This window comes from Rhinolophus sinicus, chromosome 15 (assembly GCF_057876585.1).
Source record: "Rhinolophus sinicus isolate RSI-liver-muscle chromosome 15, RSI-T2T, whole genome shotgun sequence".
Lineage (NCBI taxonomy): Eukaryota > Metazoa > Chordata > Mammalia > Chiroptera > Rhinolophidae > Rhinolophus > Rhinolophus sinicus.
The window spans coordinates 7,480,248-7,497,688 of record NC_142515.1 but is presented as its reverse complement, the minus strand read 5'-3'; the positions used below and the strand labels follow the sequence as shown (position 1 = coordinate 7,497,688).

General features: G+C 50.3%; 1 protein-coding gene across 36 annotated transcripts in view; it reads left to right on the top strand.

The window, feature by feature from the left end:
* The window catches only part of DMBT1 (deleted in malignant brain tumors 1), a 74,819-nt gene that overhangs the window by 47,258 nt on the left and 10,120 nt on the right, over positions 1 to 17,441 (top strand). For all 36 annotated transcript variants that reach the window (XM_088791789.1, XM_088791790.1, XM_088791788.1 and 33 more), the window contains 13 exons: positions 679 to 708; positions 1,471 to 1,521; positions 2,169 to 2,498; positions 3,463 to 3,492; positions 4,255 to 4,305; positions 4,953 to 5,282; positions 6,247 to 6,276; positions 7,039 to 7,089; positions 7,736 to 8,065; positions 8,874 to 8,903; positions 13,021 to 13,050; positions 13,311 to 13,461; positions 14,876 to 15,084. In XM_088791789.1, the coding sequence (XP_088647915.1) occupies positions 679 to 708; positions 1,471 to 1,521; positions 2,169 to 2,498; positions 3,463 to 3,492; positions 4,255 to 4,305; positions 4,953 to 5,282; positions 6,247 to 6,276; positions 7,039 to 7,089; positions 7,736 to 8,065; positions 8,874 to 8,903; positions 13,021 to 13,050; positions 13,311 to 13,461; positions 14,876 to 15,084 (1,653 nt within the window). The remainder of the gene's footprint in view (positions 1 to 678; positions 709 to 1,470; positions 1,522 to 2,168; positions 2,499 to 3,462; positions 3,493 to 4,254; positions 4,306 to 4,952; positions 5,283 to 6,246; positions 6,277 to 7,038; positions 7,090 to 7,735; positions 8,066 to 8,873; positions 8,904 to 13,020; positions 13,051 to 13,310; positions 13,462 to 14,875; positions 15,085 to 17,441) is intronic.

Here is a 17,441-nt window from a genome sequence, read left to right as displayed (position 1 = left end):
TTTTCCCTTGTCCACAGTAGGGTGGGCTCACCTCCCATCCTGGGGTTCACCTTGGACGTCCTTCTCAGGGCACAGTCGTTTTTGAGGGGCCAGGGAGAGTTGGTGGGCAACACCCCTCTACTGTGATTTTATTTGTTTGGGCTCTCCCGGCTGCAGCGCAGAAGACAGGATGCTACGGCACAGCGTTCGTTCTGCGATATTGTGAGGAGAGGTTGGGAGAAGGGAAAGTGTGAGATGGGATGCTAATGAGCCCGTTAGGACCTTGGGGAGTGTGGTGTGGGGCCTGGGGAACCAACCAGAAAGTCTCAGACAGTCTCAATTTTATCATACCTCAAGGCGGAAAAACTGGGGTCTACCTCAAACTATTTTTCGGACCATTCTGTGATACACCATTGGTGTCAGTGCACAGGCTGTGGTTCTCTGTCCCTGAAGTGACACTGGTTTTCCTCTTCGGGATCCTATGCCTGCAGGGTCAGTGAGGCAGGCACCGGCAGTGGACAGAGAGAGCACAGAGAGGCTCTGGGTGGGCACTGGCTGTGTCCACGCACGGGGCACGTGAGAGGCATCAGCTTGGCCTGAATCTCGCCATAGTCGGCGAGTGTCTTCATCCTTGGATCAGGGGTGAAGGGACCGGGCTCGTGTACGCTTTGTGTCTGACTTTCCTTCTCTTCCTCGCAGCTGCTGAGACCCAGACCACATTCTGGCCAGGTGAGTCGCCGGCATCCTTACTCAGGCTGTCCCTTTACTAGCTGCCCATCCGACACACTATGATTGAATGACTGCTCTTGGGGGCGGGCACCCAGGGGCACAGGATTTTGGCTGTAGGTCACGGAGAATGACAGCAGTGGTTCTGAAGTAGGTAGGGGACTCCCCAGGCTACAACCCATCCTGTATCCAGCTCACTTTTCACCCACTCCGTTGATACTGTCCCATGTGATTGGTGTCTCCGGTCAGAGAGGCGGCTCGTGTTTCATGAACCTTGGCCCAGTTAAAATTGATGCTACAGGAATGCTGTGAGGGAATAGCCGTCCAGAAACCCTGTGCGTTTGCTGATTAGACTAGAGACGAGGCTGGCTGCTCTCCCTCCCTCAGAGCTAGTGACTCCTTGAGATCTGAGGGTCACAGGTGCATCTACAAATGTCAGAGACAGTGCCCCGAGTACGGCAGGGTGACAAGCGATTCTGTTCCTGTGAGGACCAGGACACGCGATTGACTCCAGGTCCAATTTCCCCGGGCCCTGACTCTGTTGAAGCTTCACAGTCAGGAAATGACCTCCGACTTGGCCGTGACTTCGTGGCCTAGGTGAGGGCCTTCCTCTCAGATAACCTAGCTGAGCTCGCAGCTTGTGCCCCACGCAGACGACTCAGGAGCAGGATGCACATGTGGAATTGTCAGGATGGTCCCTGACAATTTCTTCAAGACTTCTTTCGGTGAGGCCTGACTCTGGCCCTTGTGTTTCTCCCCATTCAGACTATTGGACGAGCACATCGACACCTCAAACGTCGATGCCAAGCACAACAGGTAAGTATCCCTGTCCAACCTTCCATGGGCTCTGTCTCTGCTTCTGAAGCTAGCTTGTGTTTGAGCGTGACAGGGGAGGCTCGGGGTGTGCCCTTCCTTAGCCTAGTCCCTGTGAGGGGGCCGAGGGACGGGTCCCAGAGAGATGCTCCCTCACCGATCAGGGTGAGCCCTGGAGGCCTGATGAGTCATTCTGGGACCTGGCTCCTGTGCCGGTCTCGGGCTGGTGCTGGTGGTAACGGGGGAGAATGTGTGTCCTGCATCTGTCTGGCCAAGGTCCCTTCACATGCCGGAGCTTTGCCACAGCCAGCCGGGACAACACGGGAGCCAAGCAACTGCCAAACCGGGGGATGGTCTTGGCCTGGCTTCAGAGCTCTGTGCCTCTACCCTGGCTGTGGTGTGGCGATGGCAGGCCTGTTCTCATGTGTTGTGGTAATGGGGTGCTTCCTGACATGGCGGCATCCGTACACCTGAGCACGATACCATGTGTCTGCTCCTTTGCCCTGATGAGGGTTAACCCCTGAGCCGGTCGTAAGGTGTCCTGTTGCCCGGGATCTTTGGCTAAGAGAACGTACCCAGATTCTGGAAAATGCCTCTGACGTGGTAGCTCCAGACACACACCGAGGGGGTCTTCCTGTGCCGCACTCTAGGGTTCGGGACCGAATCGAGTTTGGCTCTGAGGCTGGTGAACGGAGGTGACCGGTGTCAGGGCCGGGTGGAGGTCCTGTACCGGGGCTCGTGGGGCACCGTGTGTGACGACGGCTGGGACACCAACGACGCCAACGTGGTGTGCAGGCAGCTGGGCTGCGGCTGGGCCAGGTCGGCTCCAGGAAGTGCCCGTTTCGGGCAGGGCTCAGGGCCGATTGTCCTGGATGACGTGAATTGCTCGGGGCACGAGTCCTACCTGTGGAGCTGCCCACACAGAGGCTGGAACTCGCACAACTGTAACCACGGGGAGGACGCCGGCGTCGTCTGCTCAGGTGGGCCTCAAAGATCGTGGGCGTCCTTCTGGGGTGACGTTGCTGAGAACAAACTCACTTTCCTTTAGGGACCCTCACCCACACCCCAGAGCGTCATCTCTGAGCCTGTAGTTTATCCCAGGGCAGCTGGCAGCCAGGGTACCTTGTCACGTGCTCTACTTGTAGACTCAGCTCGGTTACCACGTGCCACACGCATCTTGCAGGCGTTCCCGAGTTCGGTTTCGAGGTGACTATGGCGCCCGTGTTCACACACGGGGTTAAGGTTTCCGAGGACAGAGCAGGGGCCTTTTCCCTTGTCCACAGTAGGGTGGGCTCACCTCCCATCCTGGGGTTCACCTTGGACGTCCTTCTCAGGGCACAGTCGTTTTTGAGGGGCCAGGGAGAGTTGGTGGGCAACACCCCTCTACTGTGATTTTATTTGTTTGGGCTCTCCCGGCTGCAGCGCAGAAGACAGGATGCTACGGCACAGCGTTCGTTCTGCGATATTGTGAGGAGAGGTTGGGAGAAGGGAAAGTGTGAGATGGGATGCTAATGAGCCCGTTAGGACCTTGGGGAGTGTGGTGTGGGGCCTGGGGAACCAACCAGAAAGTCTCAGACAGTCTCAATTTTATCATACCTCAAGGCGGAAAAACTGGGGTCTACCTCAAACTATTTTTCGGACCATTCTGTGATACACCATTGGTGTCAGTGCACAGGCTGTGGTTCTCTGTCCCTGAAGTGACACTGGTTTTCCTCTTCGGGATCCTACGCCTGCAGGGTCAGTGAGGCAGGCACCGGCAGTGGACAGAGAGAGCACAGAGAGGCTCTGGGTGGGCACTGGCTGTGTCCACGCACGGGGCACGTGAGAGGCATCAGCTTGGCCTGAATCTCGCCATAGTCGGCGAGTGTCTTCATCCTTGGATCAGGGGTGAAGGGACCGGGCTCGTGTACGCTTTGTGTCTGACTTTCCTTCTCTTCCTCGCAGCTGCTGAGACCCAGACCACATTCTGGCCAGGTGAGTCGCCGGCATCCTTACTCAGGCTGTCCCTTTACTAGCTGCCCATCCGACACACTATGATTGAATGACTGCTCTTGGGGGCGGGCACCCAGGGGCACAGGATTTTGGCTGTAGGTCACGGAGAATGACAGCAGTGGTTCTGAAGTAGGTAGGGGACTCCCCAGGCTACAACCCATCCTGTATCCAGCTCACTTTTCACCCACTCCGTTGATACTGTCCCATGTGATTGGTGTCTCCGGTCAGAGAGGCGGCTCGTGTTTCATGAACCTTGGCCCAGTTAAAATTGATGCTACAGGAATGCTGTGAGGGAATAGCCGTCCAGAAACCCTGTGCGTTTGCTGATTAGACTAGAGACGAGGCTGGCTGCTCTCCCTCCCTCAGAGCTAGTGACTCCTTGAGATCTGAGGGTCACAGGTGCATCTACAAATGTCAGAGACAGTGCCCCGAGTACGGCAGGGTGACAAGCGATTCTGTTCCTGTGAGGACCAGGACACGCGATTGACTCCAGGTCCAATTTCCCCGGGCCCTGACTCTGTTGAAGCTTCACAGTCAGGAAATGACCTCCGACTTGGCCGTGACTTCGTGGCCTAGGTGAGGGCCTTCCTCTCAGATAACCTAGCTGAGCTCGCAGCTTGTGCCCCACGCAGACGACTCAGGAGCAGGATGCACATGTGGAATTGTCAGGATGGTCCCTGACAATTTCTTCAAGACTTCTTTCGGTGAGGCCTGACTCTGGCCCTTGTGTTTCTCCCCATTCAGACTATTGGACGAGCACATCGACACCTCAAACGTCGATGCCAAGCACAACAGGTAAGTATCCCTGTCCAACCTTCCATGGGCTCTGTCTCTGCTTCTGAAGCTAGCTTGTGTTTGAGCGTGACAGGGGAGGCTCGGGGTGTGCCCTTCCTTAGCCTAGTCCCTGTGAGGGGGCCGAGGGACGGGTCCCAGAGAGATGCTCCCTCACCGATCAGGGTGAGCCCTGGAGGCCTGATGAGTCATTCTGGGACCTGGCTCCTGTGCCGGTCTCGGGCTGGTGCTGGTGGTAACGGGGGAGAATGTGTGTCCTGCATCTGTCTGGCCAAGGTCCCTTCACATGCCGGAGCTTTGCCACAGCCAGCCGGGACAACACGGGAGCCAAGCAACTGCCAAACCGGGGGATGGTCTTGGCCTGGCTTCAGAGCTCTGTGCCTCTACCCTGGCTGTGGTGTGGCGATGGCAGGCCTGTTCTCATGTGTTGTGGTAATGGGGTGCTTCCTGACATGGCGGCATCCGTACACCTGAGCACGATACCATGTGTCTGCTCCTTTGCCCTGATGAGGGTTAACCCCTGAGCCGGTCGTAAGGTGTCCTGTTGCCCGGGATCTTTGGCTAAGAGAACGTACCCAGATTCTGGAAAATGCCTCTGACGTGGTAGCTCCAGACACACACCGAGGGGGTCTTCCTGTGCCGCACTCTAGGGTTCGGGACCGAATCGAGTTTGGCTCTGAGGCTGGTGAACGGAGGTGACCGGTGTCAGGGCCGGGTGGAGGTCCTGTACCGGGGCTCGTGGGGCACCGTGTGTGACGACGGCTGGGACACCAACGACGCCAACGTGGTGTGCAGGCAGCTGGGCTGCGGCTGGGCCAGGTCGGCTCCAGGAAGTGCCCGTTTCGGGCAGGGCTCAGGGCCGATTGTCCTGGATGACGTGAATTGCTCGGGGCACGAGTCCTACCTGTGGAGCTGCCCACACAGAGGCTGGAACTCGCACAACTGTAACCATGGGGAGGACGCCGGCGTCGTCTGCTCAGGTGGGCCTCAAAGATCGTGGGCGTCCTTCTGGGGTGACGTTGCTGAGAACAAACTCACTTTCCTTTAGGGACCCTCACCCACACCCCAGAGCGTCATCTCTGAGCCTGTAGTTTATCCCAGGGCAGCTGGCAGCCAGGGTACCTTGTCACGTGCTCTACTTGTAGACTCAGCTCGGTTACCACGTGCCACACGCATCTTGCAGGCGTTCCCGAGTTCGGTTTCGAGGTGACTATGGCGCCCGTGTTCACACACGGGGTTAAGGTTTCCGAGGACAGAGCAGGGGCCTTTTCCCTTGTCCACAGTAGGGTGGGCTCACCTCCCATCCTGGGGTTCACCTTGGACGTCCTTCTCAGGGCACAGTCGTTTTTGAGGGGCCAGGGAGAGTTGGTGGGCAACACCCCTCTACTGTGATTTTATTTGTTTGGGCTCTCCCGGCTGCAGCGCAGAAGACAGGATGCTACGGCACAGCGTTCGTTCTGCGATATTGTGAGGAGAGGTTGGGAGAAGGGAAAGTGTGAGATAGGATGCTAATGAGCCCGTTAGGACCTTGGGGAGTGTGGTGTGGGGCCTGGGGAACCAACCAGAAAGTCTCAGACAGTCTCAATTTTATCATACCTCAAGGCGGAAAAACTGGGGTCTACCTCAAACTATTTTTCGGACCATTCTGTGATAAACCATTGGTGTCAGTGCACAGGCTGTGGTTCTCTGTCCCTGAAGTGACACTGGTTTTCCTCTTCGGGATCCTACGCCTGCAGGGTCAGTGAGGCAGGCACCGGCAGTGGACAGAGAGAGCACAGAGAGGCTCTGGGTGGGCACTGGCTGTGTCCACGCACGGGGCACGTGAGAGGCATCAGCTTGGCCTGAATCTCGCCATAGTCGGCGAGTGTCTTCATCCTTGGATCAGGGGTGAAGGGACCGGGCTCGTGTACGCTTTGTGTCTGACTTTCCTTCTCTTCCTCGCAGCTGCTGAGACCCAGACCACATTCTGGCCAGGTGAGTCGCCGGCATCCTTACTCAGGCTGTCCCTTTACTAGCTGCCCATCCGACACACTATGATTGAATGACTGCTCTTGGGGGCGGGCACCCAGGGGCACAGGATTTTGGCTGTAGGTCACGGAGAATGACAGCAGTGGTTCTGAAGTAGGTAGGGGACTCCCCAGGCTACAACCCATCCTGTATCCAGCTCACTTTTCACCCACTCCGTTGATACTGTCCCATGTGATTGGTGTCTCCGGTCAGAGAGGCGGCTCGTGTTTCATGAACCTTGGCCCAGTTAAAATTGATGCTACAGGAATGCTGTGAGGGAATAGCCGTCCAGAAACCCTGTGCGTTTGCTGATTAGACTAGAGACGAGGCTGGCTGCTCTCCCTCCCTCAGAGCTAGTGACTCCTTGAGATCTGAGGGTCACAGGTGCATCTACAAATGTCAGAGACAGTGCCCCGAGTACGGCAGGGTGACAAGCGATTCTGTTCCTGTGAGGACCAGGACACGCGATTGACTCCAGGTCCAATTTCCCCGGGCCCTGACTCTGTTGAAGCTTCACAGTCAGGAAATGACCTCCGACTTGGCCGTGACTTCGTGGCCTAGGTGAGGGCCTTCCTCTCAGATAACCTAGCTGAGCTCGCAGCTTGTGCCCCACGCAGACGACTCAGGAGCAGGATGCACATGTGGAATTGTCAGGATGGTCCCTGACAATTTCTTCAAGACTTCTTTCGGTGAGGCCTGACTCTGGCCCTTGTGTTTCTCCCCATTCAGACTATTGGACGAGCACATCGACACCTCAAACGTCGATGCCAAGCACAACAGGTAAGTATCCCTGTCCAACCTTCCATGGGCTCTGTCTCTGCTTCTGAAGCTAGCTTGTGTTTGAGCGTGACAGGGGAGGCTCGGGGTGTGCCCTTCCTTAGCCTAGTCCCTGTGAGGGGGCCGAGGGACGGGTCCCAGAGAGATGCTCCCTCACCGATCAGGGTGAGCCCTGGAGGCCTGATGAGTCATTCTGGGACCTGGCTCCTGTGCCGGTCTCGGGCTGGTGCTGGTGGTAACGGGGGAGAATGTGTGTCCTGCATCTGTCTGGCCAAGGTCCCTTCACATGCCGGAGCTTTGCCACAGCCAGCCGGGACAACACGGAGCCAAGCAACTGCCAAACCGGGGGACGGTCTTGGCCTGGCTTCAGAGCTCTGTGCCTCTACCCTGGCTGTGGTGTGGCGATGGCAGACCTGTTCTCATGTGTTGTGGTAATGGGGTGCTTCCTGACATGGCGGCATCCGTACACCTGAGCACGATACCATGTGTCTGCTCCTTTGCCCTGATGAGGGTTATCCCCTGAGCCGGTCGTAAGTTGTCCTGTTGCCCGGGATCTTTGGCTAAGAGAACGTACCCAGATTCTGGAAAATGCCTCTGACGTGGTAGCTCCAGACACACACCGAGGGGGTCTTCCTGTGCCGCACTCTAGGGTTCGGGACCGAATCGAGTTTGGCTCTGAGGCTGGTGAACGGAGGTGACCGGTGTCAGGGCCGGGTGGAGGTCCTGTACCGGGGCTCGTGGGGCACCGTGTGTGATGACGGCTGGGACACCAACGACGCCAACGTGGTGTGCAGGCAGCTGGGCTGCGGCTGGGCCAGGTCGGCTCCAGGAAGTGCCCATTTCGGGCAGGGCTCAGGGCCGATTGTCCTGGATGACGTGAATTGCTCGGGGCACGAGTCCTACCTGTGGAGCTGCCCACACAGAGGCTGGAACTCGCACAACTGTAACCATGGGGAGGACGCCGGCGTCGTCTGCTCAGGTAGGCCTCAAACATGTTCGGTTCGTCTTTCATTGATAAGGTAGTTGTTTGCAAGTTTATGTATCTAAAGCTTTTTTTTTCCTGAATGTTTGTTTTTTGATTTCTCATATTTTGATGTTTTCTTAGCTCTCTGCCTATACCAGTATTGGTTTTTATCTAGTCAGAATTTGAGATGGTGGATTAGGACGATGGTCTTATTTGAAGGTCACAATGAAGACTTTCCTCACTAGCTGGTCAGTGAAAACCAGAGGCACGAAAGTAGTGTCTGTAGGTTGTGTCTGAGTGCAATTCCATGGCCCCGAATTGCAGAGATGTTCATATCACTGGCCTAGGTTTTGATATTCTCTATCCTTGCATGTAACTCTCCCGGGGGTTTCATGTACTCTCTTTACTCCAGGTCAGCACTGTGGACCCAACAACCCCGACGAGACCTGCCAGGCAAAGCCTTGTAATTTCCAATGTCAGGTGTGAAAGATCACCAATGGGATTTTGACCTGGAGTTAGACTCCTCTCTTCCTCAGTGTGGACCCACTGTGCTTAAAGTTGCAACGTAGACAGTTGTTTTTGGGTCTCATTGGTCAGTATATGTGATTCCAGATGTCATCACCCTAACTTTGCAATGAATGGATGGCTTCTTACTAGACTTTGACGAGGAACATCTTTCCAAGGGTCGGATGGCAAACCCCCGTCCCTCCATGGCATGAGACAAGCATTGACTGAGTCTGACCTGCTCTGTTTCTTACACCTTTGCTTCTCATTGTGCCACCTTCTGTGCAACACGTCTGACAGAACCTTCTCTCTCTCACAGGTGCCGGGTCCCAGTCTACAACCCCGGCAGGTAAGTCCAGCACCTATGACTCCTGGCCGTCTCTTCTCCCTGTACTCATCTCGACAGCCCCCCAGCAGTAGGTCCAGGAGGGTACCATGGAGTTTTCTGCCTCCCAGTTCCTTCCCTAAGCAGTCTAGGGCTTGTAGACAGTTCCAGCTGAGCCCCTGACACATTGATGGTCTGACCTGGCTCAGCAGGATAGAGCGTTCTGGCCACACAGTGCTTACCCACCACTTCTGGGGACAGGGGAGGCTCTATCCTGCCGTCAGATCTGCTTGAAAGCTTTGTCTGGGCCAAATGTTATGTGTGATTGGAGAAGAGAGATTTTCATGCCATATGCTTCAGGCAGGTAAGTCCTGTAAGGGGTGCTTTTTGCCAAAGAACACACTGTCAGGAGAGCACTGTAATTGCTCTTGAAGATTGTAAACCTCATTACCACTACGAACTTTCAAGTGCAGATTTTGGCTCATTGCAAACTCTCAGAAAAGGCCTTTTTCTCCCCCAGCCCACAGAGTTTCCCACACCCCACTGTTCCTGACCCGTCGTAGATCACTAGACCCAACCTTGATTCAATACCCTCCTTTCTAAATCTGCTTCTCTCCAAACTGGTGGTGCACGGGATCCAATGGCAAGCATCATTTGGATCTGGTCAAATCATCAGCATTCAGCACTGTAGCCAACAGGCCTGGGTGAAGCTCTTGAATCTCAGGTTAAACCCCCATGCTCATCACCTCATCCAGTGTGGAGGGTTCCCTCTATCCACCAGAATTATGGATCCCCTTCCCTTACCAGTTATGGGACATATTTGCCAGGGCATTTTTGTTTGCAAGTGAAAGCAACCCAACTCAAACTCTCCCATGGTTCACATATTTAGGACATTCTGTGGTAGGTCTAGTTTCAGGTACAGCTGGATCCAGAAGTTCAAAGACTGTCTGTCCCCTGCACTTTGTGTACCTCCACTTTCTTACATATGTGGGCTTCACTATCAGCTTGCTTTCTGCACATGGGGGTAGTTTCAGCCCCAAGTCTACATTCCACCAGACGAAAGAATGTTTGTCACAGTATCTCCAGCTGACAAGCCCTAGAAAAACTCTGAGCAGCTTGCTTAGCAAGAGGTGACTTCTCCCAAACCATCTCCATGTGTTCTAATGGTCTAGTCAGGGTCTTATGTCCACGTCCTTATTCACTGGGAGAAAGCAAGAGGACGTGACACTAGGCCCTACTTGAACCTCATGGAACTGGTTTTGATTGCTATCTTTTTAATAGGAAGGAGGGTTTCTGTTACAATCAAATCAGACAGGAGGGAGGTTTGAGACACAGAGAAAGCACTCCATATGGCAGCTTGCCCTCCTTAAATATTCTCTGCTGGATGCTGGCTGGTGGTTCCCCAGCCTGGCCCTCCCCATCAGAGGGTCAGCGCCTTGCCTCTCCCTGGGGTGTCAGCTTATTGTGTCACAGCTTATTGTGGCTATGGCCCTGGAGTAAAGCCAGGATCCTGGACGCAGTGAGTCAGGACTGGGGAAAATGGCCAAACATTTTCTGCTTGTCTGTTGGTTCGGTCTCTGGACTTTCCCCGACCATAAAATGTATTGTTTTGACTGTACAGTCCAGGGGTTTTTATATAGTCACAGACTTGTATAACCATCACCACTGTCTAGTTCCAGAATTTTTCATCATCCCCAAAGGAAACCCTGTACCCACTAACCAGTCACTCCCTAGTCCCCTTCCCCCTGGCAATAACGAATTTACTCTCTGTCTCTATGGATTTGCCTATTCTGGATATTACGTTTTAATGGAATCAAACAATATGTGGCTTTTTGTGACTGGCTTGTTTCACTTTGCATAAGCTTTCAAGGTTCATCCACATTGTAGCTTGTATTAGGAGTCCTTTTTTATGGCTGAGTGATATTTTGTTGTATGGATAGATCACATTGTATTAATCCATTCATCTATTAATGGACATTTGGGTTGTTTCTATCTTTGGGCTATTGTGAATAACACTACTACAAACATTTGTATACAATTTTTGTTTGAACACCTGTTTCCAATTCTTTTGGGTATAGACCTGGGAGTGGAATTGCTGGGTCACATGATAATTCTATATTTAATTTATTGTAGAAACACTGAACTGTTTACCACAGGGACTGCACCATTTTAACTTGCCACCAAGTGTATGAGAGATTCAATTTCTCTCCATCCTCACCAACACTTGTTATTATGTGTCTTTTTCATTATGATCGTCCTGGTAGGTGTGAGATGCTATTCCACTGTGGTTTTGATTTGCATTTCCCGAACGACTAATGATGTTGAGCAGCTTTTCATGTGCTTGTTGGCCATGTGTATATATTCTCTGGAGAACAGGGCCCTCGTTACATAGACGTCAGCCTGAGGGCCAGAGGGTCCAGCTCACAGGCCATCAAGGACACAATTCAGGGGAGACAGATCATGAAGCCTAGTCCATTGGTGTCTCTGGCAAATGTCTCTGGTGTCTCCTTCCTCCAGGGAGGCCTAAGTAACTCTACCATTTTTTCTTCTTTTCTGCCACCCACAGTATATACAGCTAAGTGTCAGTGAGTGACTCCTGCCCACTGTCATGATATTCACGGGTCCATGGTTTGTTTAAGATTCAGGGCAAGCTTTGGGTTTGACAGTGACGTGAGGAGGAGCTCAGTAGAATAGGAGCCTTCATGATAAGCCTCAGGCCTAGTGGGGGGCCCCATGGACCGGGTAAGTTGGTTCAAGGTGGAGTTTCCAAAGACCAGGTCCTCGGGCTGCTCCTTGGTGGGGGGCTGGGAAGCTGTCTCGGGTGGATTCCCCCTGCAGGTACCCAGGTTGCTCCCAGTGATCACTGTGGATGCAGGCTGATGACTTCCCTCTTTGCCCCTGTCTCCCATGGCTGGGCTCAGGAATTGGATTGCTGGGCATTGTTGGGAGCAATTTAGAGAAAATGCATAGCTCAGCCCACACCAAAGAGCATCCTATAAAATAGCCCCTTGAGAGTAAAGAATGAGAAACAGGCTTCAGTCAAGTCTTATTGCTGGAAACATTAACCCAAACCCAGAAGTCTTGGTCGTATTGCTTCTGCTAGCTAGGTGACTTGTTTAAACTAAGGAGATCTCCTTCCCCTTCTTTTAAGTAAATAGGGTAAGTGATACTTCAAAGAATAGACTTAAAGCCTTTTGTTTCTTACAGTGTCTTCAAAGCTTTGGGAGGAAGATGGAGATAATAACTAGATAATTTCACAAATCATTATACTTTTACACATAAATTCTACCTGATGATGTAGCTACAGTTTAGTCACTTTCTATTGATTGCTCCTAAAAAATTACTCTTACCATCATTTTAAATACCTGCATTGAATTCCACTGGACAGCTGTGCCCACAAATTATTTAACTAGTCCCCAATTGCTGCACATTCCAGTTATTTATATTTCTTCATTATTATAAATGACCCTGTAAGGAAGAATATTTTTATAAGTAAATCTTTGCATACCACCTCATTTTTTCCCTCTAGCACAAAAATAGGTTTAATGGACTAAAGTTAACCTAGTGCCTGGTACCTAGAATGTACTTAGTAAATACTAACTCTTAAGATATGTTAAGTATTTTCAGATCTTTGCTGTGTAGACGGCCACATTGCCATCAAGAATGGTTGTAAAACTACAAAATAATGAAGCTGAGAAGAGAAACTGACTTCCTCCCTCAGATAGAGCCCAGTATTAAATATTTAATACAGAATTAATGATATAATTACAGTTGTGATGGGTGTTTCGAAGGGAAAGATCCGTATACAAAGAGGACACATTAGCAGAGTTTACTTGATCCAGGGGCCAGGGGACACTCTTTGTGAAGTGACAACTCATGGTGAGGCTCACAAGAGAAGCAGGATCATTTGGTCAGTTTGGGTCTGGAGCCAACGCTGTGGGCTCCCACCATCCCACTATGTTGGGAGTCAGTCTTTTCCGTCCTCTCCTCTAGGCTGTGAGCTCTCTGAGAGCAAGGCCAATAACCAGCACCTCACTGTGAACCCAGGGTTGACACCTTTCTGGCACAGAGAAAGCAAGCACTCAACAATTGTGTCACGGATGCTAGGAAACTGATCATTCTCTTTTCTCTTTGCCAACAGCTCCTACGCACACTGTCAGCAGCCCAACCAGTAAGTTCTGAGCTCCCTGACAAACCCCCTGTCCCTTCCCCTCATTGACGGTGACACTGGGGAGGGATGATGAGAAGGATGGAAAGATGGCTTCCCTAAGTACAGCTGCCCGTGAAGGGCATCCTACAGACCCTCAGTGGACGGTCCAGGTTCAGGCCACCTCCTGATGGATGCTTACCTTGGAAATTGTTTAAAAATCTCCCTCAGGTGATGTGCCATGTGGTCTAGGCAGCATCAGCTTTTCCATTTTGTCCCAACAGCAAATTATTCCTGTGGCGGCTTCCTGTCCCAGCCATCAGGGCGCTTTTCCAGCCCATTCTATCCTGGGAACTACCCAAACAATGCCAGATGTGTGTGGGACATCGAAGTCCAGAACAATGACCGGGTGGCCCTTGTCTTCAGAAATGTCCAGTAAGTGTGTGGGTGCAGAACAGAGCCTGTGGGGGGCCTCCGAGGCAGTTTAGAAGGGAATAAACAGTACCTAGCAACTTAGGAGAGATGTTTGCCCATTGACACTTTTTCTTATGGGTTCAATATTTGACCTGGCACAGAGACAGCCTGTGCAGGTGGGGCCAGGACAAGAGCCCCGGTTTAAAGTCTCAGTTTGTCACTAATTTGCTGTGTGGCCACAGGAAATCACTTAACTTTCCTGAGCCTCCGTCAAAAGAAGGAAATAAAATACCTGCTTTCCTCCCCCTCACTGGTTCCTGGGAAAGTCAGAAGAGAGAAATATAGGTATATACTTAGAAAATGGTACCCAATGGGAGGGATTTTTGTTAACAGTAATAACACAAAGAATCCTATGAACAAGCACACCAGTTTTTCTGAGCCCTTTTCTCTCCTCTCCCTCTTTTTTGGGGGTGACTTCTGGGGCTCAGACAGAGATGGAGAAACCACAGCTGCAGAGATTATGTTATTTGTTCCTCATCCGACGAAGGGTGGGATTCATTATTTTAAGCAGAGAAAACATCATGCAAACCCCATTAATATATGATTGGTCCAAGGAGCGGGGGTGACCATGCAGAAGCACCAGTATTTTCTAGCATCTTGGAAAGGAGGTACCATAAGTTCTTCTCTAACAGTCATCACTGAACAAAATAGCTTTCTCTCTTGATTTCTGATTTGCAGTGGCCTTGGGGGCCTCTGCCTTGGAAATTCATTTGGGCAAAAGAGATAATATTATTTTAATCCTCTCACCATTATAATTCCTTTTGGATTTGGGGGACTCTCCTTAAAACCCATGAAATCCTATGGACGAAGGTTGACCATGACTGGTCCTTTAGCCAGCATCTGAAAAGCAATGGCCACCACCATTTGTGACATTTTATGAAGCCTTTTCCATATATTGTTTCACTTGAGCCTCACAGCAGCTCTCTTCACTGTGCATGGATAGGGTTATTTCACATTTGTAAATAAGAAACCTGAGCTTCAGAGAGGTTATTTGACTTGCCTAATATTTATTTATTCAATGATTTATTTCTGTGACTATGAACTCATGAATACTCATTTCATCCTAGGGGAGACTGGGGTCTTTTTCATTGAAGAAAAGTCAAAGACAGGATGTGATCCCTTCCTTTCATGAGACAAAGGGCTGTTAGGAGAGGGGTTGTATATGTCATATGTGTGACTCCAGAAGGGAGAACTAAGACCCATGTATGGAGGTCATGGAAGAATAATCTCTGCTTGATTTAAGAAAATCTACTACTTTCTGTTACTAATATGGCAGAGTTTCTGGCACAGAGGTGTGACCCCACACTGAAGTCTGACCTCCTGCATCAAATCCTGGTGAAAAGTGAAGCCCAAACTGTGTGCCCTGTCTCTGCAGGCTTGAAGGGGGCTGTAACTACGACTACGTGGAAGTGTTCGATGGCCCCTACCGCAGCTCCCCGCTCATTGCCCGGGTTTGCGACATGCAAAACGGATCCTTCATTTCGTCATCCAACTTCATGTCTGTTCGCTTCGTCAGTGATGGCAGCGTAACGAGGAGAGGGTTCCAGGCTGAATACTACTCTAGTCCTTCCAATGACAGCACCAGTAAGTCCCCCTCAAGAGGGCTCTTTAGGGATGGGGGCACCTCTGAGAGCCTTCTACTGCTCAACCATTCTGTGGTTGTGGAACAAGAAACTAGAGCAGCTTTGTCAGGTCACCAAGGCTTGCCCTGGTGCTGAAAGAGTCCAAGGGCAGTGGGTCTTGGGACTCTGGCTGCGCAGAAATGAGGTCAAGGGCTAGAACTGGCAGTATATCGGCCTCACTGCAGTCAGCAGAGACTAAGTAGAAGATGCAAAGTGATGTTTTCAACATATAGTGAGATGCCAATGCCAAGGGCAGAGGTGGCCACCTGGCTTGAGGCCTGGTGACCATCCCAGAGTGTGGGACACCGTGACCATGTCCTGAGGCCTAGCACATTTGACTGCTTATCCAAAGATGGACTGAGCTGGTCACTCAGCCACTTCCAGCAGAGGCTAATGGCTACGATTCTAGCTGTTAAATGGACTAATTTACAGACTGGCCAGGGATTGGGCAAGGTGATGTCTGAGTTCTCTGTGTCAGTCAGGATTTTAAGCATTGACCTGCATCAGAGCTAAAGGACCTTATTTCACAACATCTCCACAATTCCACTGGAGCATTATTTTACTTTGTGGATCAATGGTAACTTGGCGAAACATCTCACTCATTTCACATCCTGCCTCCATTTCTTCATCTGAGGAATCCCGAGTCCCTGTGTCCTCATGGGGCTCTCATGAGGACGAGACTGGCTTGGGTCCTAGGGCACCTCAGGCTTGTGGCGAGGCATGTCCTGATGTGGACCATCTTGGTCAGCCATCTTTTATTATTATTATTATTAGTTTCAGGTGCACAAGACAAAGTAATACTTAGACATTTATCATTTATATCCCTCACACTGTGTGAACCCCCCGCCCCCATCCACTATCCCTGTGACATCGCACACAGCGATTACATTTCCACTGTCTCTATTCCTAATGCTGTACTCCACTTCTTGTAAGTATATACATACATATATATATATATATATATATATATATATATATATATATACACATATATATATAAAATTAGAGTTGACAGTCACTATTGTTCAGCTTCAGCTTCAGGTGTACAGTGCAGTGATCAGGCATCTACATCATCCCTGAGGTGGTCTCCCTAATGAGACAAGTGTCCATCAGATACCCTACAAAATCTTTACAACATTATTGATTACATTCCCCAAATTAATTTTCAAAACTCCGTGGCCATCTTGTGGTTACTGTTTTCTAATCCCCTCACCTTCCCCCTTATCCCCACCCCCCCTCCCATCTAGCAACCCTCAGTTTTTCCTCTATGTCTCCAAACTGTTTCTGATTAGTTCATTCACTTATTCTTTTCTTTAGATTCCACATATAAGTGAGATCATATGGTATTTGTCTTTCTCTGTCTGACTTATTTCACTTAACATAATGTTCTCTAGGTCCATCCATGTTGTTGCAAATGGCAAGATTTCTTTCTTCTTTATGGCTGTGTAATACTCCATTGTATAAATGTACCACAGTTTCTTAATCCAGTCATCTACTGATGGGCATTTCGGTTGTTTCCATGTCTTGGCTATTGTATATAGTGCTGCAATAAACATAGGAGTGCATAAAGTTTTTTAAATTAGAGTTTTGGATTTCTCCGGGTAGATACCTAGGAGTGGAATTGCTGGATCATAAGGTAGTTCCATTTTCAGATTTTTGAGGTACCTCCATACTGTTTTCCATAGTGGCTGCACCAATCTGCAATCCCACCAACAGTGCACAAGGTTTCCCTTTTCTCCACATCCGTGCCAGCACTTGTTGTTTGTTGATTTATTGATGATAGCCATTTTGACTGGGGTGAAGTGGTATCTCATTGTAGTTTTTATTTGCATTTCTCTGATGGTTAATGAGGTTGAGCACTTTTTCATACGTCTGTTTGCCATCTGTATGTCCTTTTTAGAAAAATGTCTCTTCATGTCCTCTGCCCATTTTTTAATTGAGTTGTTTGTTTTTTTGGAGTTGAGTTGAGTGAGTTTTTTATAAATTTGTGATATTAACCCCTTATCAGATATATCATTGGCAAATATCTTTTCCCATTCAGTAGGATCCCTTTTTGTTTTATTGATGGTTTCCTTTGCTGTGAAAAAACTTTTTAGTTTGATGTAATCCCACATGTTTATTTTTTCTCTTACTTACCTTGCATGAGGGGATATATCAGTAAAAAGCTTACTCTGGGTAATGTCTGTGAAGTTTCTTTCTATATTTTCTTCTAGGAATTTTATGGTTTCAGATCTTGCATTTAAGTCTTTAAGCCATTTTGAATTTATTTTTGTATATGGTATAAGGAGGTGGTCCAGCTTCATTTTTTTGTATGTGTCT